The sequence below is a fragment of the Octopus sinensis genome, linkage group LG11, assembly GCF_006345805.1.
Source record: "Octopus sinensis linkage group LG11, ASM634580v1, whole genome shotgun sequence".
In the NCBI taxonomy this organism is placed as follows: domain Eukaryota; kingdom Metazoa; phylum Mollusca; class Cephalopoda; order Octopoda; family Octopodidae; genus Octopus; species Octopus sinensis.
Genome location: NC_043007.1, coordinates 31,884,929 through 31,909,563, shown reverse-complemented (window position 1 = coordinate 31,909,563; position 24,635 = coordinate 31,884,929). Strand labels below are relative to the sequence as shown.

The 24,635-nt window shown below is 37.1% G+C and overlaps 1 protein-coding gene and 1 long non-coding RNA gene across 2 annotated transcripts in view; one reads left to right on the top strand and one right to left on the bottom strand.

The window, feature by feature from the left end:
• LOC115217306 (poly [ADP-ribose] polymerase 1) overlaps positions 1 to 18,450 on the top strand; it is a 46,267-nt gene extending 27,817 nt beyond the window's left edge. Inside the window, exons 16-27 of the mRNA XM_029786956.2 lie at positions 238 to 370; positions 1,494 to 1,692; positions 2,768 to 2,893; positions 4,026 to 4,109; positions 5,521 to 5,643; positions 7,266 to 7,397; positions 9,392 to 9,490; positions 10,244 to 10,396; positions 11,921 to 12,048; positions 13,243 to 13,304; positions 15,243 to 15,357; positions 16,024 to 18,450. Of these exons, the coding sequence (XP_029642816.1) occupies positions 238 to 370; positions 1,494 to 1,692; positions 2,768 to 2,893; positions 4,026 to 4,109; positions 5,521 to 5,643; positions 7,266 to 7,397; positions 9,392 to 9,490; positions 10,244 to 10,396; positions 11,921 to 12,048; positions 13,243 to 13,304; positions 15,243 to 15,357; positions 16,024 to 16,096 (1,427 nt within the window). The 3' untranslated portion in view covers positions 16,097 to 18,450. The remainder of the gene's footprint in view (positions 1 to 237; positions 371 to 1,493; positions 1,693 to 2,767; positions 2,894 to 4,025; positions 4,110 to 5,520; positions 5,644 to 7,265; positions 7,398 to 9,391; positions 9,491 to 10,243; positions 10,397 to 11,920; positions 12,049 to 13,242; positions 13,305 to 15,242; positions 15,358 to 16,023) is intronic.
• Positions 11,624 to 24,199, bottom strand: LOC118765374. The gene is made up of 3 exons (XR_005001226.1): positions 24,188 to 24,199; positions 23,393 to 23,397; positions 11,624 to 11,851 (listed from the first exon to the last, which is right to left on the bottom strand). It is a non-coding gene; the product is annotated as an uncharacterized LOC118765374 (long non-coding RNA).
• Positions 24,200 to 24,635: the final 436 nt, after the last annotated feature.

Sequence of the window (24,635 nt, the reverse complement as noted above, 5' to 3'; positions counted from 1 at the left end):
AATATTTTGCTAATGGATAAAACAAACCAAAAAAAAAACCCCCGCCAGTTTATTCCAGCATGGAATAATAATCACAAAGAAAGTTCCCAGTTTCTATTTGCTTCAGCATAAGGAAATGATTATAAAATTAATTAGTTAAAAGGAGATGGTTTTAAAAAAAATAATTAGTTAATTTAGTAATTATTCATTTAAATATTTTGGTGTAATTTGTTACATTTAATTTGTTTTTCTTACCAGAACTGGCAAAAACTGCTCATGTTATAGAAGATGGTGGAGATATTTATAACGCTGTACTAGGCTTAGTGGATGTTACTTCTGGAACTAATTCTTACTACAAACTCCAAGCCTTGGAATCTGATAAAAAAAGCGGGTAAGTCAGATCATTTTTAATTTAAATGAAATTATTAATTAATGAATTTCAGGTGTTATTTAATTCAAAGGTGAAAAGAATTCAAATTTTTGGTCAAACATCATCAAATTTTGTGATCACTTTGTATAAAGTTTGTACAAGTTAAATCATCATAATCATCATCATCATTTAACGTCCACTTTCCATGCTGGCATGGGTTGGGCGGTTCAAACTGGGGTCTGGGAAGCCAGAAGGCTGCACCAGGCCCAGTCTGATCTGGCAGTGTTTCTACAGCTGGATGCCCTTCCTAACGCCAACCACTCCGTGAGTGTAGTGGGTGCTTTTTACGTGCCAGACGATTGGATGCTGCTTTTTATGTGCCACCGGCACGGGGACCAGACGAAGCTGGCAACGGCCACGGCCGGATGGTGCTTTTTACGTGCCACCGGCACGGAGGCCAGTCGGGCGGCGCTGGCTACATTTTACCACCCCCAAAAATTAAATTCTGTTCTTTCTGGTTTTACGCAATCTTTAACCCTTTAGCAAGATTACTCTGTCAAATGAAACATTACTTCCACCTTAGCAAAGGCAGAGGTATTGTTTTCAGTTGTGTTTGTTTTTTTGTCCGTGGACAAGATATCTCAAGAACTGCTGGATGGATTCAGATGAAACTTTCAGGAATGTTTGACCTCGTGACTGGCAAGAACTGATTAGATTTGGGGATTGATCTGGTACTGGACAAGGATTCTGGATTATTTGCTATATTTACTTTACATGAAGTGTTATAGTCTTATGTTGACTTTCAAGTCTTTCTCTGATTATCTCCCCTGAAAGCATGCTCATGGTTTCCATATAAGTTATGGTGGTGTTGCTGTTTCCAAAGTTTTATTTTCGTTTCTTTATTATTAATTTTACTTGCGTCTCTATCTAATACACGATTAATTCAAATCAATGTGAATGAATAAGGGTCAGTGATTGTTGAGTAATGTAAAAGGAAGTGTTTTGTCCAAGAATTCAACCTACTGCCTGGTCTAGGAATTGAAACCATGATCTTAAGATCCACAGCTATGTAGGAGCTGACTCTAAAACTTCCTTTCTGTTATTATTTTTACTTAACAAAATGTATTCTTTGGCTATTTTTCAGTTGGTGGGTTTTTCGGTCGTGGGGCCGTGTTGGCACAACAATTGGGAATAACAAAAAAGAATCATTTAGTTACCGCGCTGCGGCCATCCAGGAATTTAAAGACTTGTATTTCAAGAAAACCAACAATCATTGGTGGGAAAGGCATAATTTCCAGAAGTTTCCCAATAAATTTTATCCTCTAGATATAGACTATGGACAGGTAAAATATTTTTTCTCTTGTTTTTAAAGTTTGATTTGCATTTTTTTTTTGTCTATTTAATTAACTTGGCTGATATTTCAATTAGAATTTCGTCGTTGTTATCATTGTCGTCGTCACATCACATTGTCAAATCCACCCCCTCACGGACCTCATAAGGCTGGTTTCCCAGTTCCCATGATGTATAAATGGACCAAGATCGCAACAATCCTCTTGAATTAGACACCACTCATTTGCAAGTGTGTGGACTGAGGCTACATGAACTGAATTATCAGCTGGTCCTGGAATTGAAACCATAATTTTGTGATTGTGTGCACAATGCCCTAACCACCACTGACGGTTGATGCCAGTCAGGTGGTACTAGCATCGACAATGCTAGTATAGGAGCCAGTCAGGTGGTACTGGCATTAACCACGTTCGAATGGTGCGGTTTATGTGCCACCAGTATGGGAACCAGTCAGGCGGTACTGGCATCAACCACGCTCGAATGGTGCTTTTTATGTGCCACCAGTTGGGTGGTACAAGCATCGACCACGCTTGAATGCTTTTTACATGCCACCGGTATGGGAGCCAGTCAGGTGGTACTGGCATTGACCACGCTGGAATAGTGCTTTTTACGTGCCACCGGTATGGGAGCCAGTCAGGTGGTACTGGCATCGACCACGCTGGAATAGTGCTTTTTACGTGCCACCGGTATGGGAGCCAGTCAGGTGGTACTGGCATCGACCACGCCGGAATAGTGCTTTTTACGTGCCACCGGCATGGGAGCCAGTCTGGCAGTTACTGGCATCAACCACACTCGAATGGTGCTTTTTACGTGCCACCGGCATGGGAGCCAGTCTGGCAGTTACTGGCATCAACCACACTCGAATGATGCTTTTTACGTGCCACCGGCATGGGAGCCAGTCTGGCAGTACTGGCATCAACCACGCTCGAATGGTGCTGTTTATATGCCACCAGTATGGGAGCCAGTCAGGTGGTACTGGCATCAACCACCTTGAAAATTGTGTCTTTGTGATAAGTTGGTTTAATACCAGGAATTGTTTTACTTATTGTTTATTTGTTGTTTACTTTTCAGGATGATGATAATATAAAGAAATTGGACTTGAGCAAAAGCACTTCCACATTACACAAATCCATTCAAGATCTTATTTGTATGATTTTTGATATTGAAAGCATGAAAAGGGCGATGATGGAGTTTGAGGTAAGTAAAGAATCTGTTGAAGATTTTCATCTAAGTATGGAGTGTTAGATAATGATAGAATTGTTCTTGCAATTGGATAGGATTACCTGTGTTGAGTCCACTGCGGGACGAAGGCCTCAGTCTGATTTCTCCACCAACCATGTTCTGATGTGGAGGCTTTGAATTTGAGTTTGGGATCAAACTGGTTTGATGAGCCTATTCTGCCACACATGCATGACATGGCTTAGCAGAAGGTTGCAGTTTTTACACTCTTACTGAGCAGCAGAGATTGTTCTTAACATTTATTGTAGTCAAACTGTAAACAGATCAGCACTTTGGAATTTAGATGTCTTCAATATTTATTTAGTCTTTTCCTAGTTGAGGTTAATTTTGTCCATCATCTCTCTCTCACTAGATTTCATGATTTACGTAAGGCTTGTATGAATGTCTTTAACGTTCTTCATACTCTGATTCGTTATTTCTGGAGGTTAACTAATTTGGGAAGATGCTGGAGATTCTGCTGTAAACCAGGATTACTGGAGAAATGATTTGCTGACCAATGTCTAGAATGAATTAGGGGGAAAACTAAGCAGAACTTTCTCAGTAATCTAAAAACTGAATTTGTTTTTCCTTCCACTTATTTCCTTCAGACACAATTCTCTATTTGGAAATCTACAAACTGTTGTTTTTTTATTTTCCCCCTCCTGAAAGCTTAGCTTTAATCGCTCCATATTTCCATCTCCCTGGGCACACGAAAGATATTATAACCCTTCAGCATTTCACCTGGTCATATCTGTCCAAAAATATTTGACCTGTTTTTATGTTCTTACCAGCTTAATCTAGCCTCACATCTTACATTGTCATTCTAAAAATATACAACCACCTCTTAAAAATCTTGAAACTACAAGATCATGATTGATTAATTCAAAACATTGTGAATAAATAAGCCATTTTATTCTGACAGACTGATGTGAATGCTAAAAGGTTGTCTTAAAATCAGTGAAATTCCAATTCTTGCAAATCTAATAGAATATTATTATCAACAGCAACTTTAGGAAATTAGAAAGAAAAGAGAAATATTGGAATATTTTTTATAGAAAGTGTTATTCATTTTCTGAAGTAACTGATTCTTGGATTTTAAAATTTATTTTAGATTGATTTGAAAAAAATGCCTCTTGGGAAATTGTCTAAAAAGCAAATAGAATCTGCTTACAAAGTACTGAATGAACTTACAGAGGTTTGTATGTTTTTGATATATTCTTCATCATCATCTTCGTAGAATGTCTACTTTTCCATTATTGCAGGAGTCAGACTGAATTATTTTCTCTCTAATAGATATTAATAAATTACGGAGATGTACTTGCATAGCAAGTGACCTGATTTGAGATCATGTGCTGTGGAACGAAAGCAATTGCAGCGTGGAAGGTGTTTATAAGCCATTTAAAAACACACAAAAACCGTTAGATTCACTTCAACATTTAAATTTAATTTGTCAAAATATTTTCATCGCTTTGAGACCGCGACCTCTTCACTGAGAAAATTCCGTGCTGCATCTTTTTAATGGGATTGCTTAAATCAAATGCTAAATAAAAGTTTTAAAATATTTTCTGTGTTATTAAGGCGGCAAGCTGGCAGACTTGTTAGCACACTGGGAAAAGTGCTTAACGGCATTTTGTCCATCTTTATGTTCTGAGTTCAAATTCTGCTGAGGTCAACTTTGCCTTTTATCCTTTCAGGGTTGATAAAATAAGTACCAGTTGAATACTGGGGTTGATGTAATCCACTTACCCCATCCACTGAAATTGCTGGCCTTGTACCAAAATTTGAAACCAATAGTTTCTGTCATTTTTACAGTGTTATATAACCCACTGCCCCGAGTAAACTTTTACTCCCAGGGGACATAGTGTATACATCTGAATGAAAAGGTTAACAATTTAACCTCTCGGATTTTGAGCTAATATTAAAACTAGATTATATTAAGAGAAATACAGAATATCATCACCTGTTCTATTGATAAAGTCATTCTGAATTAATGTAGCTTACCTGATGGGTTTGGAGACTATTTTTGAGGACAGTTTTCAAATAGAAGATGTGATGGAAAAACATTTGATGCCGTTGTCCTGGCTCAGAGTCACCCCCTTCAATAGTCCTACTTGCTTCAGTGGAGGGGTCTGGTCTTGCAAGTTATTTAGCAACCTTGTTGGTGCCAGTGCCACTTAAAAAGCTCCGAGTATGCTCTGTAAAGTGGTTGGCATAGAAACCATATCAAAGCGGACATTGGGACCCTGTGAAGTTTTCTGAATTGTCTGCTCCTGTCAAACTTTCCGATCATCATCATCATCATTTAGCGTCTGCTTTCCATGCTGGCATGGGTTGGACGGTGCAACTGGGGTCTGGGAAGCCAGAAGGCTGCACCAGGCCCAGTCTGATCTGGCAATGTTTCTGTGGCTGGATGCCCTTCCTAACGCCAACCACTCCATGAGTGTAGTGGGTGCTTTTTACGTGCCAGGCGAGGCTGGCAAACGGCCACGATCGGATGGTGCTTTTTACATGCCACCGGCCACCAAGATAAAGATGTTTTCTTCACATTCTATTCTTCATCTGTTCTGTGATGAAACAAAATTAATTCTATTCTTTTTATTTTTCAGTTGGTTGATAAGAAAAGTTCCGTATCCTTGTTTTCGGATGCTTCCAACCGTTTTTACACTTTAATACCTCATGACTTTGGTTTGAACAAACCCCCTCTATTGGACACAATTGAAATAATTAAGGTAATAACAATTTGAAGCATTTTATGCCTCACTTTTATATATTGTTTTACAGAACATTTTTTTTCTATGTTTATTTAACCCTTTAGTGATTAAACCGGCCAAATCCGGCCCAATATATTCTACATGTTTTATATTCAAACTGGCCATATCTAGCCTCTCACACCTAACCTACATTGACATTCTAAAAATAAACATTCACATCATTGAAACTTCAAAGCTATAAGATAATGCATGATTAATTCAAAATAATTTGAGTGAAAAAGTATTACGTTTAACAGAGTAATCTGAACACTAAAGGGTTAATACATGGAGTGGAATCTCTATATAGGAATAGGATCCATTCTGGAATCTTATTTCTTTAACCAAATTGTTCGTTCCATGAGTAACTGAAGTTCATAGAAATGGGGAATCTGGTCCTGGTCACACTCAGACTCCACACAGACACGAAAAGAGGCTTTATTTGTCCATTCATCATCATCATCATCATCATTGTTGTTTAACGTCCATTTTCCATGCTAGCATGGGTTGGACGGTTTGACTGGGGTCTGGGAAGCCAGGAGGCTGCACCAGGCTCCAGTCTGATCTGGCAATGTTTCTACAGCTGGATGCCCTTCCTAATGCCAACCACTCCGAGAGTGTAGTGGGTGCTTTTTACGTGCCACTGTCACGGACACCAGTCAAAGCGGCGCTGGCATCGGCCATGTTTGGATGGTGCATTTTACATGCCACCAGCACAGGTGCCAGGGGAGGCTGGCAACAGCTACAATCGGTTGGTGCTTTTTACATGCCACCGGCACAGAAGCTGGCATCGGCCATGTTCGGATGGTGCTTTTTACGTGCCACCATCACAGGGATCACAATACATAAAAATATGTGTGTGTGTGTGTGTGTGTGTGTATGCATACACATGCTTTCCTTTTGTTTTCTTCTGTAGATCTAAGCTTATAATTTTAGCAAAACATAAGAGGAATATTATTCACTCTATAGAATAAGAGCAACTGCAAGTTAAATAAAATATGTACACAGACATTAGTGAACCATCTATACATGGTCTCCCAGCCACTCATGTGTGTGTGTGTTTAATCTATTTGTAGTCTGTTACTCAACTTTCAGCTTGTTAGCTGAATATAGATTCCTTCAGAAAAACTGTTTGCTATAAAATGTATGTATTGCTGTCCCATTTGTATCTGCTTTCCTCTCAGCTACTTAACGTGTGTGTAGTCTACTGATGGTTTGTTGTTCAAATTTGAGGTTACTAAGTGAATAGGTTCCCAGTTACTGTGTGTGTGTGTGTCTGTGTTTGTCCCCAATCACTGCTTGACAAGTGGTGTTGTTGTGTTTACATCCCTGCAACTTAGCAGTTCAGCGAAAGTGACTGATAAAATAAGTACCAGGTTTTTAAAAAAAAATGCTAAGTATTGGAGCTGATTCATTTGACTAGAAATTTTTCTAGGTGGTACCCCAGCATGGCCACAGAAAGCGCTAAAACTGTTTGCTATCCAATTTGGTTGTCCAGAGGATTATTTGTATACGGGTGACCCACTATGTAAGCTAGAATTTCCAAAGCGTGAGAGTCTTAAATGAAATCAATGCATTTACCTCTTGTCTTTTTTTTTACACAGCAAAAAATCGAAATGTTGGATAATTTGTTGGAAATTGAAGTTGCCTACAATTTACTGAAAGGTGGGGATGATGGAAACGATCGCATGGATGCAATTGATGCTCATTACCAGAAACTCAAGACGGATATTGAGGTAAATGGGGACAAACCAGTCCTTCTCAAAATCATTTTCTTACCTATGGACCCCTTTGATCCCACTTTTTTCTCGGATGAACCCTCCTAGTCAGTTGATGTTTAGAAAATTCTATATTTTTATAATTAAATGTTATTAGGAATTAAAAAATTGTTAAAACATTTTGTGTATTATAGAAGTATAAACAATTTATTGCTCGTAAATTTTTAACAACAAAATCTTATATGGACCCCCTTAAGTTATGTGGACCCCAGTTGAGAAATCACTGCACTAAAATCTTCTTTTCCTTGCTATGCAGTGCTGAGAAATGAGGTTTATTTAATACACCTGTATGTCTTTCACGCTATCAAATATCAAGCGAGGTCGTTCCCAGTGCCGCTTGACTGGCTTCTGTGCAGGTGGCACGTAAAAAACACCATTTGAGCGTGGCCATTGTCAGTACTGCCTGAGTGTCCCTCATGCTGGTGGCACATAAAAGCACCCACTACACTCTCGGAGTAGTTGACGTTAGGAAGGGCATCCAGCTGTAGAAACTCTAGCCTGGTGCATCCATCTGGTTCGCCAGCCCTCAGTCAAATCGTCCAACCCATGCTAGCATGGAAAGCGGACGTTAAACGATGATGATGATGAAATACACTAGATAACAAAACAGTCAATTTTTGTGGAATGCGAATAAATTGAATGATGTTTTCTAAAAGCCATGCTTAACCTGTTAATGCGCAATGTCCAGAAAAATGTATGCAGGAAAAATTACTATTGCTTGTTAAGTAAACTACCTATTGAGCTTATTTTTGGTATAGTCTGCCTCTAAACTAGTGCTCTATGAGTGAGCAGGCACTGCGTACAAACAAACCAACTATATACATGTATGAAACAAGTAATAGTAATTTTTCCTTCGTTTATTTTTCTAGACACTATGCACTAATGGGTTAATGATATAGATGCCTAATTGCATATGCAAGGATAGGACTACATTGGCTGTATCTCTGTAGCACAACTGAAGGAGATGGGTGTGAAACAATCTAAAGATATTTAGATATCAAGCTAGAATAGTTATTAGAAAAAAGAAAATGAACAACCTTTAACTGATTTGAAATGGCTTTTATTTATACACAGAATAAAGCTATAAAAACGGTTTAGATCACCAATATTTTTATGAATTTGTATATTTAAATGAAATTTCATTGAAGGTTTTGGGAGCGTTTTCTTATCAGCGTTCTTGTTGTGAAATCTTAGCAATTTAAAAAATCTCTATGGGACCTTAAAGACCTAGGTATCCATCAGTTGTATTTGTCTGTAATGCCATTGGGATTGTATACTAAAATTCTGATTATGGCCTATGTGATGATAACCTTTTTTTAACAAGTGTTGGTCTTCTGTTGAATTTTACATGCTCTGGCAATTTGCTGCTTGGTGCATACGTTACTTTAAAGATGGACTCCATTCTGTTAACAATGAATTTGCATCTGCTGCACCCTGGGCAAGTGCCTTCTGCTATAACTTCAGGCCAACCAATGCCTTGTAAGTGAATTTGGTTGATGGAAACTGTAGAAGGCAACGAGCTGGCAGAAACGTTAGCATGCTGGGCGGAATGCTTAGCAGATAAATTAAGTACCAGTTGCACACTGGGGTTGATATAATCAACTTAATCTATTTGTCTGTCCTTGTTTAGCCCCTTGTGGGCAGTAAAGAAATAGGAAACTGTAGGAGCCTGCCATATACCTATATATATATATGTTGGTGTTTGATCTTTTCCCCCAACTTCTTGACAACTGGTGTTGGTTTGTTTATGTCCCTATAACTTAGCAATTTAGCAAAGCACCTCAGCATGGCCATATTCCAATAATTGAAACAAGTACAAGATAAAAGGTAACAAAGAAAATAGTTAAGGATCTTGTAAAAAAAAAATTTTCTTTCTTTGAATACAAGTAAACATTTGTCTATTTATTGATTCTTCTTGTTAATTGATTGTTGATTGATTTTGTTTATTGTAGTACATAGAAAGATCCTCCGAAGAATTTGATCTAATTACTAAATATGTGCAGAACACACATGCAGTTACACACAACCAGTACGGACTGGAAGTTGTTGACGTAAGTTAATTTCTGTTTTTAATTATTTTTTGCTATCAAATTATGGAAGTTACTTAATTTGGACATGTTGGTAGTTCCTTCTTGAGCCATGCCCGACTCATAAGGGCCAGTTTCCTGGTTTCATTGGCTTATAGTTTTCCCACCTGGACCAGGTGAGCTGCTAAATGCAGGAGGAAAGAGTCAGCAGAAGTTCGCCATTACCTTCTGCTGGAGCTGCATGGAGCTTAGGTGTTTCGCTCATAAACACACACATCACCCGGTCTGAGATTTGAACCCTCGATCGATCCCTCAACCGTGAATCCACTGCTCTAAACACCAGGCCATGTGCCTCCACAGTTTGGACATAGGTGTGTGTATTTGTCATTTGAGCAAGCCACTTCATTTCACTTTGCTCCGATCTACTCAGCTGTAGAAATGAGTTTAGCCTGGAGAGGGACGGGCTCCACCAAGTTTTCTTTGCCCTAGATACACTGCATGGCTGCTGCACCTGAACGACCCCAGCGAGCTGGCAGAATTGTTACTGTGCCAGAGAAAATGCTTAGTGACATATCTGCTGCTGGAGGTCAGCTTTGTCTTTCATTCTTTTGGGGTTGATAAAATAAGTACCAGTTGAGCACCCAGTAGGCTCTGGGGTGGGATGTCGATACAATCGACTCGCTCCCTTCCCATGAAATTGCTGGCCTTGTGCCACAATTTCAAACTAATATTTAACTGACATTCGAGCAATTGGGAAATATTCATCTTGTTTTGTAGGCATACAGACTTGAACGACTTGGAGAAAAGGAACGTTTCCGTCCATTTGAAGAATTAGCAAATCATAAACTGCTTTGGCATGGCTCTCGAGTTACCAACTTTGCTGGTATTTTGTCACAAGGTCTGCGAGTAGCACCCCCAGAAGCACCAGTGGTAAGTTACCTAAATACATTTCGTCTGTAATATAGAGTGAATATAAATACTTGTTTATTAACGTAAGTAGACCACTGCCATGATGTCAGGTGATTGTTGGAAGACAATACCAATCTGCAAATTCACAAATCTCATAGCTTAATCCCTATCGGAAATATAAAACTGCAAATAGCAAAATATATAGGCAACAGTATATATCATGACTGGAATGAGTCTGTGTGTGTGTGTATCCAGGGTGTGGTGAATAAACTGTTGTCTAAATTACGCAAAAATGAAAATAACACTGACATCTCATTTTAACATATATTTACCAAAATTACATAAAAATATCTTGAAATACTAAAGAGTAAATTTATTCAATAAAATTACCATTGGCTTCAACTATGGCCTCCAAATGACTTCGGAATCTCCTGCAACTCTTCTGGATGGTTTCCTTGTTTAAGATGGTGAATGATGTCATAATCCTTACTTTTGGGTCATCTTTGGTGTTACAAGGAGTTTTGTTAGTCTTTTGCTCATCTGCACCCCACACATAATAATCAAAGGGGTTGTAATCTGGGGAGTTAGGTGGCCAGATGTTAGAAATTGTCTGACAGCCATGACTGGGTTCACCTGCTTGTGTGGCAGGGTGCAGAGTCCTGTTGCCAGACAGACATAGGCCTGTGGTTGATTTCTTTGACCAACGACAGTGCTCCAGCATGGCTGCAGTCACATGACTGAAACAAGTAAAACAAAAATCTATGCCATTTTAATTCTGAGCAAGGCTGGATATCTCTGCTAGTTATTATTATTCAGGTCACTGCCTGGAATTGAACTCAGGATCTTGGGGTAGTAGTAGTTAAGAGCGCAGGCTACTAACCCCAAGATTCCGAGTTCAATTCCAGGTAGTGAGCTGAATACCATTACCTTCCCAGATACTCCCACCCACTCTTGTATAATGTGGGGTAGCCATGTATCTCCTCTACCTGTGCTTGTTCCTCTGTCATACTTCAGATTCTCAACACCTGACATAAAGCTATGCCCACTTCTTTCAAATATTCCCCCACCATCACTTGGTTGAACGGAGCTTTTTTGGTGACCTCACTAACGTCATTGGCATGAAAAAAAAAGAAGCACCTAGCACACACTGTAAAGTGGTTGGCATTAGGGAGGTATCCAACCCCAGAAACCATGTCAAGGCTGACACTGGAAACTGACTCAGCCTCGGGGCTTGCTAGATCCTGTTATCCCTTTTGTTAACCATATTTCTACTGAGATGCTGTGTGTTTCTTTCAATTATTTTAAATATAACAAAGAATTTAGTAAAATAACTTAGTTGTCATTAAGCTAGTGTTAGGAACATAAATTGTGACTAAGGTTTGGTGGAAGATTTTTAATTCAAAACTTATGGAAACAAGACATTTTTATTACAAGGCCAGGAGCGGTTTCAGCTAGGTTGGTATCGAAAGTGTTAAACTCTCCAATCCATGCCAACATGGAAAACAGACATTAAATAATAATAATGGTGATGTTTCTCTCTTTCAGACTGGTTATATGTTTGGTAAAGGCATTTACTTTGCTGATATGGTATCCAAAAGTGCAAACTATTGTCACACAAGCAAAAATGATCCAGTGGGTTTGATACTTCTGTGTGATGTTGCCCTAGGAAGCATGTAAGAGATATTTTACATTTCATTGTATTATTATTTTAAAATTATATCATGCTAATAAGATTGTTGTATTAATGGCAAAGCTGTTTATTTCTTAAAAGATGTTTAGGATCAACTTGATAAAATTATCATTTTTTGGTTACTTTGGTTTACTTTTGATTTTTCTTTAAATTGTGAATTTGATACCCAGTGACCATTTTGTTCTTGAGCAAGACACTTTTTTTTTTCAAAGGGCCAGCCTTGTCACATTCTGTGTCACTATAAGTCTCCCTGAGAACTGCATTAAGGGTGTGCGTGTTTGTAGAGTGCTCTGCCACTTACACATAAATTTCACGAGCAGGCTGTTCCTGGGACCCTTGTCAGAACCCAGGGAGAGCCAGTTTTTTTTTCTTTTTAATATTGTCAGATGTTGGTTAATGTTTAGATAATGTAATATATTTGATGGCATGAAAGACACCTTTTGAGACACCAGAAAAGTGTCTCAAAAATTCACCCCAGATCCTACATGGAAAGCTGGGCCTATATTACATTCCTTAATGCACTAAAAGCTTTTTTTTTTCTTGAATATGTGCTGCTGAAATTATTGTGCCTCTGATATGCACTGGTACTAGTACCACATAAGAAGCCCTTGTACTGGTGCCATGTAAAAAGCTTCCAGTATACTCTGTAAAGTGGTTGGCATTAGGAAGGGCATCCAACTGTAGAAACTATGCCAAAATAGACAGCGGAATCTGATGTGGATCTTGGTCATTCCAGCTCCTGTCAAAACATCCAACCCATGCCAGCATGGAAAACAACATTGAATGATGATGCTGGTGATCTTTTATGCCATCAAATTCGGTAATACAGACACGTAATACAGTGTTATACCTTGAAATGTCTTTTTTTTTAAATTTAGTGCTTGCATATTGAATTAATTGAAAAGTTACTTTTTGTATCTTTGTAGAAGAAAAGAAAACTGGGGTGTCATTTTATTTATTTACTTAGAATACTTTTAGAGATGCTTCTGTACATATGGCATTACAAATTTCTAGACAAGAGGTATTGCAAAACATGGCCTGGCTCTTGAGTCAAAACGTTTTTTTTTTTTTTTGCTGAGTTGATATAAAAATAATTGCTTTAACAATTTGTACAAATTTTAGAACAATGGTCTGTTGTTGAATAATAAAAAAAAATTTGTTTCCAATTCTGCTGCAGGTATGAGCTAACATCTGCTAATTATGTAACATCTTTGCCAAAGGGCAAACACAGCACTAAAGGTAAGACTTTCTGCACAAGTATTTTTGCTGGACAATTATTGTAGCACACCTGTCACATTTTCCTTCTGTTGTTGAGTACAGTATCTTTGTAAACCCAAAATAAACATAAATTATTGTTATATATCACACTTTAGCAAATCAACTTCTATGGATACATGTTGCTCTTTTACTATTTACTTGTTTCAGTCATTTGACTGTGGCCATGCTGGAGCACCGCCTTTAGTCAAGCAAATCGACCCCAGAACTTATTCTTTGTAAGCCTAGTACTTATTCTATCAGTCTATTTTGCCGTACCGCTAAGTTACGGGGACGTAAACACACCAGCATCGGTTGTCATGCGATGTTGGGTGGGACAAACACAGACACACACACACACACACACACACACACATATATATATATATACGATGGGCTTCTTTCAGTTTTCGCCTACCAAATCCACTCACAAGGCTTTGGTCGGCTTGAGGCTATAGTAGAAGACACTTGCCTAAGGAACCACGCTGTGGGACTGAACCCGGAACCATGTGGTTCATAAGCAAGCTACTTACCACACAGCCACTCCTACGCCTGTGTTGCTAAGTTTCATTAAAATATTTCTTAAATGACTGACTTGTTTGGTAGAATCATTAAATGTATTACTATTACATTGCAATGTGCTCCCTAGAAAAAGGGGGTCTGAGATGTTTTGGCATTGCTGTTTCAATGCTGGCTTATTTGTCATTAGGCATTTTAATGTTTCTCTCCTTCTTTTCCCCCCTCCCCCCTTTTTCATCCTTCCTCTTTGTGTTTGTCTGTGAGAAGAGAGGAAGTGTTTATGTTGATTGGGCTCAATTAATAAATGCAATGCCCCGCCCCCACCCCACTCTCCCCTGCATGTGTAAGCATTTATGTGTTTGCTTCTGGTACCAAAACAGACTGAACTGTCCACTCAGCTCTGCCAAATTATCTCATTCTGGGGAAAGGTGTGTCTACATTTGCCTACAGTTTGCATAAAAAGGATAAGAAAATACAATATCTCACTGAAAAATAAAATCATTTTAAAGATTCAAAAAAATGTCAACTAAATTGTAGTTGGGAGATTACACAGCTTCCTCAAGTAGTTGACCTCAGCTTCCACCACGACCTCAAGATGACTCCAGAACCTGGTGCATGTGTTCCTCACTGTGTCCCTTGGAAGTTCTTTGATGGTCTTGGCCACCAGCTCGGCTTTGATGTTACAGACAGAGCTGTTGGTGTCTTTCTCAATTGTGACTCACATGTAGTAATCCATGGGATTATGGCCAGAGGAATCTGGAGGCCTGAAATTGGAGCTGTTGAAGTCATAAAAATTCTCCGACAACCACTTCTGACTCTTTCTGGAGGTATGACAAGGAGCCAAATCCTGCTGCCACATATGGTCTTCCAGCAGCAACCTTCCCCAGCCAGGGATTGACTACAGTCTCGAGCAGCTTCACACATCCTTCTGAGTTGAGCCTAAGACCCTGTTCAAAGATGTTGGGTGGTATGACATCACCTTCACTGGAGACATACCCAAAGACCTGTTGCTCATGGCCTTGTAGTCTCTGTTGCAGCTGTCCATGTTACATTTTACAGTCTTTACTGTGTTCACAGTGCAATGGGCAACTGTTGTGATGTCAACATTTTGATACCCGAAGCAAATTGTCCTGATAGAGGTAACTCTTTTCAAATATTCAGATGGCTTCCAGTCCTCCATATCAGTTAACCTTTTCTCAACAACAATAATTTCTATGCTCTCCAACGCCTTTGAATGTTAACCAATTTATGAAACAGCTGCTGAAAAAAGAGACATAGCTAAGACACAAATTGCAGACGTGTGGTTAAATGGAGCTCAAATGCTCACTCATTCATGTACTTATACTTTCACCCCACTCACATGTCTGCACACTCACTCAATTGTTTCTGCACTTTCTTTTGCAGGCTGTGGTAGGACAGTTCCGGATCCTAGCGGTCGACAGACATTTGATGGTGTTGAAATCCCAATGGGCAAAGGCGTTCCCTCGGATATCGACAACTCAAGTCTTTTGTACAATGAGTATCCTTCATCTAATTGCTCAAAGTTTTTCTTAAATAATATTGTCTTTTGGTTAACCTATCATCATCATCATCATCGTCCTCATCATTCAACATCTGTTTTCCATGCTGGTATGGGTTGGACGGTTTGGCAGGAGCTGGCAAGCCAGAGCGCTATGCTAGGGCTCTGTTGTCTGCTCCAGCATGTTTTCTGTGCCTGGGTGCCCTTTCTAACATCAGCCACTTTACAATCTTTATCACTTTTATAATTTTCTCTCTCTTCTTTCTCTGTCACACATACACAATGCACATGGGGTCTTAAGTATTTAATTGGTTGTATATAATACATGTTTTTAACTCATGGGGTAACATGTATTGTATATTCTGTAAGAGTACACATATACATGTAAGCATAGATATTTTTTTGAAATGACTATTTGATGGTATCTAAGACACACTTTCTTTTCAAAAACTACCCTGGATCTCATATGCAAAGTTGGGCCTCCCATAAGCTTTAATGCTCTAAAACCGTTTTCCCTTGAATATGTGCCGTTGGAATTAAGATGTGTCTAAAATACCCGTGTGTCTTTTATGCCATCAGATACAGTATGTATTTTTATCTCTGCTTTCTGTTATAACTTTGTATTTCAACAATTTTTACGCCATTTCACCTTAACCACATCACTAGATATATCGTGTACGATGTTGCTCAAGTGAAAATCAAATATTTGCTTAGATTGAAGTTTAACTACAAATGGTGAACGTGCCTTTACAGAGATGAAACCGAAAGAGAGAGAGAGAGAGACTGAATAAAAGCTACAGAACTGACACCTTTTTATCTACTTTGTTTTAATCTGTGATTTCTAATAAAAGCAAAACCCCCTTTTCTCTGCCTTTGATGAAACGGCTGTCTAGCACTGTTGCCATAGACTGCTTTCTCATCTGTTCTTACTCCATGATGGCAACTATTATGTTAAATCTCATTTGTGTTTCACATACCACATAAAACACTATTTTATACAGGATTTTACTAAATTTTTTTATCTGATTTTTAGTTAGTATTTTCCTATTTGTTGAATTTTTTCCCCACCTCTCCAAACATGTGACTTATTTACTCTTATTGTTAAAAACTACAGTGATAGTGAAAGTTTATTCAATAAATAGTCAACTATTTTCTAATTTCAAAGTAACTATTTAGTTTATGTTCGCCTTTCTGATTCATTCTTCTATTTCATATTGTTGGTCATAATAAATATTAACTCATGGATGTGGCAGAAACAAATTCATATTTCCCACCACTTTAAACACCTTTGTGATTTTAGATTAATTGCTGCTAATCTTTAACCCTTTAGTATTAAGATTACTCTGTCAGATTTAATGCCTATTTATCCAGGTTTTTTTTTTTTTAATTAATCCTACATTATCTCATGGTTTTGAGATTTCAGTGATGTGATTGCTTACTTTTAGAATGAAATTGTAAGAGACACATGGAAGGCCGAATCTGTCTAGTTCAAACATAAAACAGGTAGAATATGTGGGCCCTGGTAGAATATATGGCTAGTTAAGATGCTGAAGGGTTAAGATTCTTCATTTTATTCTAATAAACTTCTGAATGACCCTTCTTTGGAAGCATTACATCTATTTATAGACACAAAAAATATGAGTTCCTTTCAGTTGATTTTGTTTTAAATGTTATCCCTCTCAACTCTTTATTTTTGTTTTTAGCACATTCCAAATTAATCTGATACTCATTGCTAAGTTGAAAGTTAATCAAAAAAGTACTCTATTATAATCAGAGTAATAAAATTATGTTAACCCTTTTGTTACGGTATTTCTGTTGAGAAGCTCTGTGTTTCTTTCAATTGCTTTAAATATAACAAAGAATTTAGTAAAATAACTTAGTTATCATTCAGCTGGTGTTAGGAACATAAATTGTGACTAAGGTTTGGTGGGAGATTTTAATTGAAAACTTGTGAAAAACAAGACATTTGTACTCAGAGCCAGAACTGGTTTCAGCCGGGTTGGTAATGAAAGGGTTAAAGACAGTTTGTAAAATCAATGGAATCTGTGGACTGATATCATCCCAGGTGACATTCATTCTCGTATGAAAGATTTGATCTTGATACTCTAATAAATGATTTAGAAAAGGATACGGTTTATTTAACTTTCTCCAATGAATAGTTTTTCCCCTGTTTTAATTTTAGTACCATTTTTCATGGGGAGGGAGGTTTCTGTTGTTCTTTGTCCAGGTATTGGACAGTGTTATTAAAAAAAAAGGAAATTACTATTAGGTCAAATGTCTTATTCAGAAGATCGTTATATATTCTTCATAACTTTCAAAGAACTCGTTTTGATTTCTTTTTTCTTGTCTCCAAAATATTCCTTAAAATGTTTCCTTTTGTGGATAATCCCTTGACATAACTTGGATACATTTCTACCATTACATAAATTTACTTCAAGACATCACCATCCTAAAAAAAATCATTTACTTTCAAAATATGCTTATTTTAACCAATAGTCAAGTGATTTTTTTTTCCATTCCAACTGTGCCTCATTGTTGTAAATTTATCCAACTTTCTAATATTGTTTAAAACCATTTATATTCAGGTTTTTCCTTGATTATTTTTTCCTCCCTCATTTCGTTTTCATTTGACCATTTTCTCCTATGCAAGTTGTTTTTATTTTTTTACATTTTTACTTGAAAGTATTAGAGATAAATTTTCTTGTTAATACTGCTAAAAGCTTTCTTGTTGGCCATTCTGTGATTATGTTTATTTTTGACATCATATCACTTAATCCCTATGTTCACCTTTTTATATTTTATAATCATATGAAACATCAGGAATTTGTTGTATAATGTGTATTCTCATAGTTGAACAAATAACCATTTATTCATGACTTTACTCGGCTTCTGCCATTGCAAGTGGTTGACAAGAATTTATGCTACCAGTGCTGGATTTTTCAGGCTGCTGCTAGCTGTCAAAATGCCGCTCCATACCTCTGCAGTGGTCACCACAACTTGTGAAAGGGAAGTCGTTTTTGAAGAATAATTTTATATCATGCATGGGTTGTATGAAACTGATAATAAAGAATTTCTGTTGTAATAAAAAAAAAATTGTTTATTTTATTTTAATTAAAAAAAAATTTTTTTTGGCATAAATATAAAATTTTTGCTGGAAACATATATTACTTAGAAAAGTAACCACAAAGTTTTAACATTTATTGTGCAACCAAGCATGCAACTATGGAGATACATTTCTTCAAATACCATTGGATACCACTGATGTTATTTGGGTCCATAACCATTTACCAGTCGAAGCTGGTGGAATATCATGTAACATTGGTTTTATATTTTTTTTATCTTGTTTCAGTCTTTAGACTGCAGCCATGCTGGAGCACCAACTTGAGGAATTTTTCAATCAAATGAATCAACCCTTATGTTTTTTTAAGTCTGTTACTTATTCTATCAGTCTCTTTTGTTGAGTTGCTAAGTTATGAGGGTGTAAACACGTGCACACTCACATAAAAATATGCGATGGGCTTTTTTCAGTTTCCGTCTACCACATCCGTTCACAAGGCTTTGGTTGTCCTAAAGCCATAGTAGAAGACATTTGCCTAAGGTACCATGCAATGGAATTGAACCTGAAACCATGTGGTTGAAACACAAACTTCTTGACCACAAAATTACATATTTACCCTGTACAATTCATATATTGGGCTTAGAGAGGTAACCGGGGGCTGTTTGTTAATTTGGGGTTAAAATTGGCTGACAATTGTTTAAAAGAAGCTTTTTAAGAATTTTCCTTTGGTGAGTTGAGTATTCCAGCCATTCATTATCTCCACCCACTATTCCTGGAAGGGTTTTTGGGGTAGAATCCCTAGGCCCCGCTTCCATAGGGTCCTGTCAGAAGTAACCGTCATTTCACTTTCTGATTAGATTCCCAAGTATGACATTCTAGATATTTATTCAACCATCTCATTCCTGATCTAATTCTAGATTTTCCACTGGATGGTTTAGCTTGAAGAATCAGTTTTGTGTTTCTTTCCTGCAACATTTCTAATCACATGGAAAGGAGCCGAGTATTCATCATCATCATTAAACATGCACTGTCCATGCTGGCATGGGTTGGACAGTTTGACCAGGGCTGGTAAACTGGAAGGCTGCACCAGACCCCAGTCTGATTTAGCATGGTTTTCTATGGCTGGATGCCCTTCATAACACCAACCACTCTGAGAGTGTAATGGGTGCTTTTACGTGCCACCAGCAGTAATTAGTTAAGGTGTGTGTGTGTAAATAGATTTTTATCATTTATTAATTTCAGAGTAACAGATGGTAAATTTGGTAGAGTGCTCAGCAAAATACCTTTGTCGTAATATCATATTCTATGTTGTTAACCCATTTGGTTTGATTTGACTTTGCCTTTTATTTCCACATGGTTGATAAAATTAGTATTGTTAAAACACGAGTCTATTTAGTTTTAACCATACCCTACAAATTCATATCTTTGTTCTAATGCAATGCTTTTCGGCTGGGGTCTGTATCACCCTTATAGGGTCCGCATAAGATTTTGTTGTTCAAATTTACGTGCGATAAGTTACATAATTCTACAATACACAAAATATTAAAAAAAATTTTTGCACAATTCCTAATTATAAAAATATAAAAGGATTTTTTAAACATCAAATGGTTATGAGGGTCCACCTAAGTAAGATAGGGATCAAAAGGGTCCATCGGGGAAAAAATGGTTGAGAGCCACTGTTCTAATGCCAGAAATATTTCCAAAAATATTGTTTATAAACTACTTTTAATTTAACCATGTGAATCATGAAGCTAATTAAAACTTTGTCAATGTGGATGACATCACAGCAGTTTTGTGAATTTTTAAAAGAATCTCTTCTGTGGTCGCACAATTTTGTGAGATCTTTATACCAAGTAATTATTTCAGTATGTTGTAAAACAACATGATTATTCCTTTAACCCTTTTGTCACCATACTTCTGTTGAAATACAATGGTCTTTGTTTTCACTTAATTTCGAAAATACTGAATAATTTAGTGAAATGATTGTCATTATTAAGCTGGTGTTTGAAACATAAATTTTGATGGAAGGTGTTTTAATTTGAGTCTCTTTAAAAACAAGAAGGTTATACCAAAAGACCAAGGGCAGTCTCAAGCAGGTTGGTACGAAAGGCTTAAAAATTGGATGAGTAATATTGTGTAATGGCTGATTAATAATGTTGAACTGAAGGTGGCAAGCTGGCAGAAGCGTTAGCACGCTGGGCGAAATACTTAGCGGTATTTCGGCTGTCGCTACGTTCTGAGTTCAAATTCCACCGAGGTCGACTTTGCATTTCATCCTTTCAGGGTTGATAAATTATTTACCAGTTACACACTTGGGTCGATGTAATTGATTTAATACCTATGTCTGTCCTTGTTTGTCCTCTCTGTGTTTAGCCCCTTGTGGGTAAGTAGTAAAGAAATAGGTATTTCGTCTGCCGCTATGTTCTGAGTTCAAATTCCGCCGAGGTCGACTTTGCCTTTCATCCTTTCGGGGTCGATAAATTAAGTACCAGTTGCGCACTGGGGTCGATGTAATCGACTTAATACCTATGTCTGTCCTTGTTTGTCCCCTCTATATTTAGCCCCTTGTGGGCAATAAAAAAATAAATAATGAGTAATAATGTCTAATAACTGATATACAAGATTTTATCAACAGATTTCTTATTGAAAACTTCTCAATGATAAGTTAATTCTGACGTCCTCATCTATTTCTTTTTTATATCTTGAGCTATTAATGTGATTTTATATACACAAGGAAAACAGTTTAACATTAAACTAAACAAAATCACTAAGTATTTTTTAACGAGTACATGTTTATTAAACTTTTACAAGCAGAGGTGTGACAATGACTTCAAAGTTTCAATCTACGAGCCTTCATCATATATGTATGTGTATATATATATATGTATATATATGATCCAGTTTTATGAATCTGATGAATTATGTTTGTTTTGCAAGCCTTGGACCTGAACCAGACTTGTTAAATAATATATGTAACTCCTACCTAACATGTTGAACGCCACTTTTTCTTTTGTTTGTCCACTTATATACTATCATTGTCATTGTTTAATTTCTAACTTCCATGCTGTCATGGGTTGGATGGTTTGACAGGAGCTGGCAGAAGCATTAGCACACCAGGTGAAATGCATAGCCGTATTTCATCTGCTGTTGCGTTCTGAGTTCAAATTCCGCCGAGGTCAACTTTGCCTTTCATCCTTTCGGGGTCGATAAATTAAGTACTAGTTATGCACTGGGGTTGATGTAATCGACTTAATACCTATGTCCTTGTTTGTCCCCCCTCTGTGTTTAGCCCCTTGTGGGTAGTAAAGAAATAGGTATTTCGTCTGCCGCTATGTTCTGAGTTCAAATTCCGCCAAGGTCGACTCTGCCTTTCATCCTTTCTGGGTCGATTAAATAAGTACCAGTTACGCACTGGGGTCGATATAATCGACTTAATCTGTTTGTCCCCTCTATGTTTAGCCCCTTGTGGGTAGTAAAGAAATAGGTTTGAGAAGATTGCGCCAGACTTCTGTGTCTGTTTTGACATGGTTTTTATAGCTGGATGCCCTTTTTATATACACACATATATATATAATTGTTTATTATCAGCATTAACTGAAAGTTACTGATGTCACCTAAATTATTGGTTAAAACACTTGTTTTTGAATCGTAAATATAATACTGAGGATCAAATGCTGGCATTGAAGATATGAACTTTCTTTTCATCTTAGATGAAATGCTGTGTACATTCATTGGTTCCTTTGACATGTTAGATCTAAAATATCTGTCTGAAATTAAGATGGTGAACTGGCAGACTCATTAGCACACCTGACAAAATGCCTAATAGCATTTCTTCTATCTTTACCTTCTGATTTCAAATTTATTTCAAATAAATACCAGTTACGCGCTGGGGTCGATGTAATTGACTAACATCCTCTCCTGAAATTGCTGGCCTTGTGCCAAAATTCGAAACCAACATCTGGTCTAAAATTAATATTTAGAAGAATTCAAAGCAAATTGTGTGTGTTTGCCTCATGTTAATCTTAGTGGAAATTAAAACAAAATTAAAAAAAAAAAACAAAACACATTCTAATTGTACAGTAATAATTTGTTTTGATTTTATGATAATGAAAGTTCAAAATATTACATTTAGATCTACTTTGTGTATTAGCATACCTTTTATGTTGACATAAAATATTTTGATATTTTGGAGTCTGTTCTTCCATTTGTCTGTTGACCAAGTTTTGTGAAATGATATCTGTGAAATAATGTTACTGATCTGACATAATGCTTTCATTTCTTATTAAAACATTTTGAATAAATATTATCGTTTCTTACATTTGGGATATATTAATGCTTAAAGTTAATATCATTTCTTCATTACCATGTGTACATTTTTTGAAATTCAGAAGAATTCTCGATATTCTGGTATGCTTCTTGTATTCTGTGTCTCTATTTCATATTTTCAATGTTGTTTTTATCTTTTACTTGTTTTGGTCTTTGAACTGTGGCCATGCTGGGGCACCACCTTGAAGGGTTTAGTTGAACAAATCGATCATTGTACTTATTAAGTTTGGTACTTTATTGGACTCTTTTTTTTTTTGCTGAACTACTAAGTTACAGGGGTGTAAATAAACCAACACCAGTTATCAAGTGATGGTGGTGGGGACACAGACACACACCACACACACACACATATATATATATATATATATATATATATATATATATATATATACATATGTTTATGTGCACACAAACACACTGGGCTTCCACACAGTTTCTGCCTACCTAATTTCACTCACAAGGCATTGGTTGATTTGAGGGTCTTTTAGAAATCATTTGCCTAAGGTGCCATGCAGTAGGACTGAACCCAGAACCATGTGATTATTAAGCAAGTTTTTTAACCACACAGCCATACTTGCACCTATTGTCATAGGTTATTATAAACCTACTAAGAGTCTTTGCATAGTTGTGCTACCTGATAGAATGTATAACCAAATCTCCCTCTGATAACACTGTACATTCTTAGATAAAGCTACATTAGAATATACAGTCCCAGAATGGCCACGACTGGGATGTCTTTGATTAGTTTAAGAAGGATACAGTTCTAAACAGTAACATAGTGGACTCTCAGTTGAATGTTATTTTATAAAAGGCTGTTTACTTTAACCCTTTCGGTACTGTATTTATTTTGAGACGCTGTGTGTGTTTCTTTCAGTTAGTTTTAAATATAACAAAACATTTAGTAAAATAACTTGGTTATCATTCAGCTAGTGTTAGGAACATAAATTGTGACTAAGGTTTGGTGGAAGATTTTAATTCAAAACTTATGAAAACAAGATATTTGTACTCAGAGCCAGAGTCGGTTTCAGCTGGGTTGGTAACAAAAGGGTTCAAAAGAAATATAGACTAGTGGTTTAGGGTATTGCATTCATTATTTCAAGATCCTGGTTTTGATTCCTGGACGGTCGAGCATTATGTTCTTGAGCAAAACATTTCATTTCACATTGCCCCAGTCCACTCAGCTGTCAACGAGTAACCCTGTGACAGACTATCCTTCCGACCAGTTCAAGGGCAATGTTGTAATCGTGGTCATTTATGTTATGGAAACTGAGCAGCTGGTCCCACAAGTCTTAATACTTGAGAGAGTAGTGTCCAGAAGTTAATATTTAATTTTACCCTTTTAGCACAACTTACTTTATCATCTTAGGTATACTATTCCACTTCAGCTGTTCACACAAGAACCGAAATATTGGCTACCAAATTGGATGGTTTTGAAATGTTAAAAACAATATTTATCTCGGTACAGGCGTGGCTGTGTGGTAAGAAGTTTGCTTCTCAACCGCATGGTTCTAGGTTCAGTCCCATTGTGTGACACCTTGGGCAAGTGTCTTCTATAGCATTGGGCTGACCAAAGCCTTGTGAATAGATTTGGTAGAAGGAAACTGAAAGAAGCCTGTCATATATGTCTTTTGTCCTCCATCGCTTGACAAACTGTGTTGGTGTGTTTATGTCCCTGTAACTTAGTGGTTCAGCAAAAGAGACCAACAGAGTAAGCAGCAGGCTTAAAAAAAAAAGTAAGCCCTGGGATTGATTGATTTGACTAAAAATTCTTCAAGGCAATGCTCCAGCATGGCTGCAGTCTAATGACAGACAAGTAAAAGAGGAAAGAGAAGATCTTAGTTTTTATTTATGAAAAATTAAAATAAAAAGTTTTAAAAAATTTTGATTCAATATT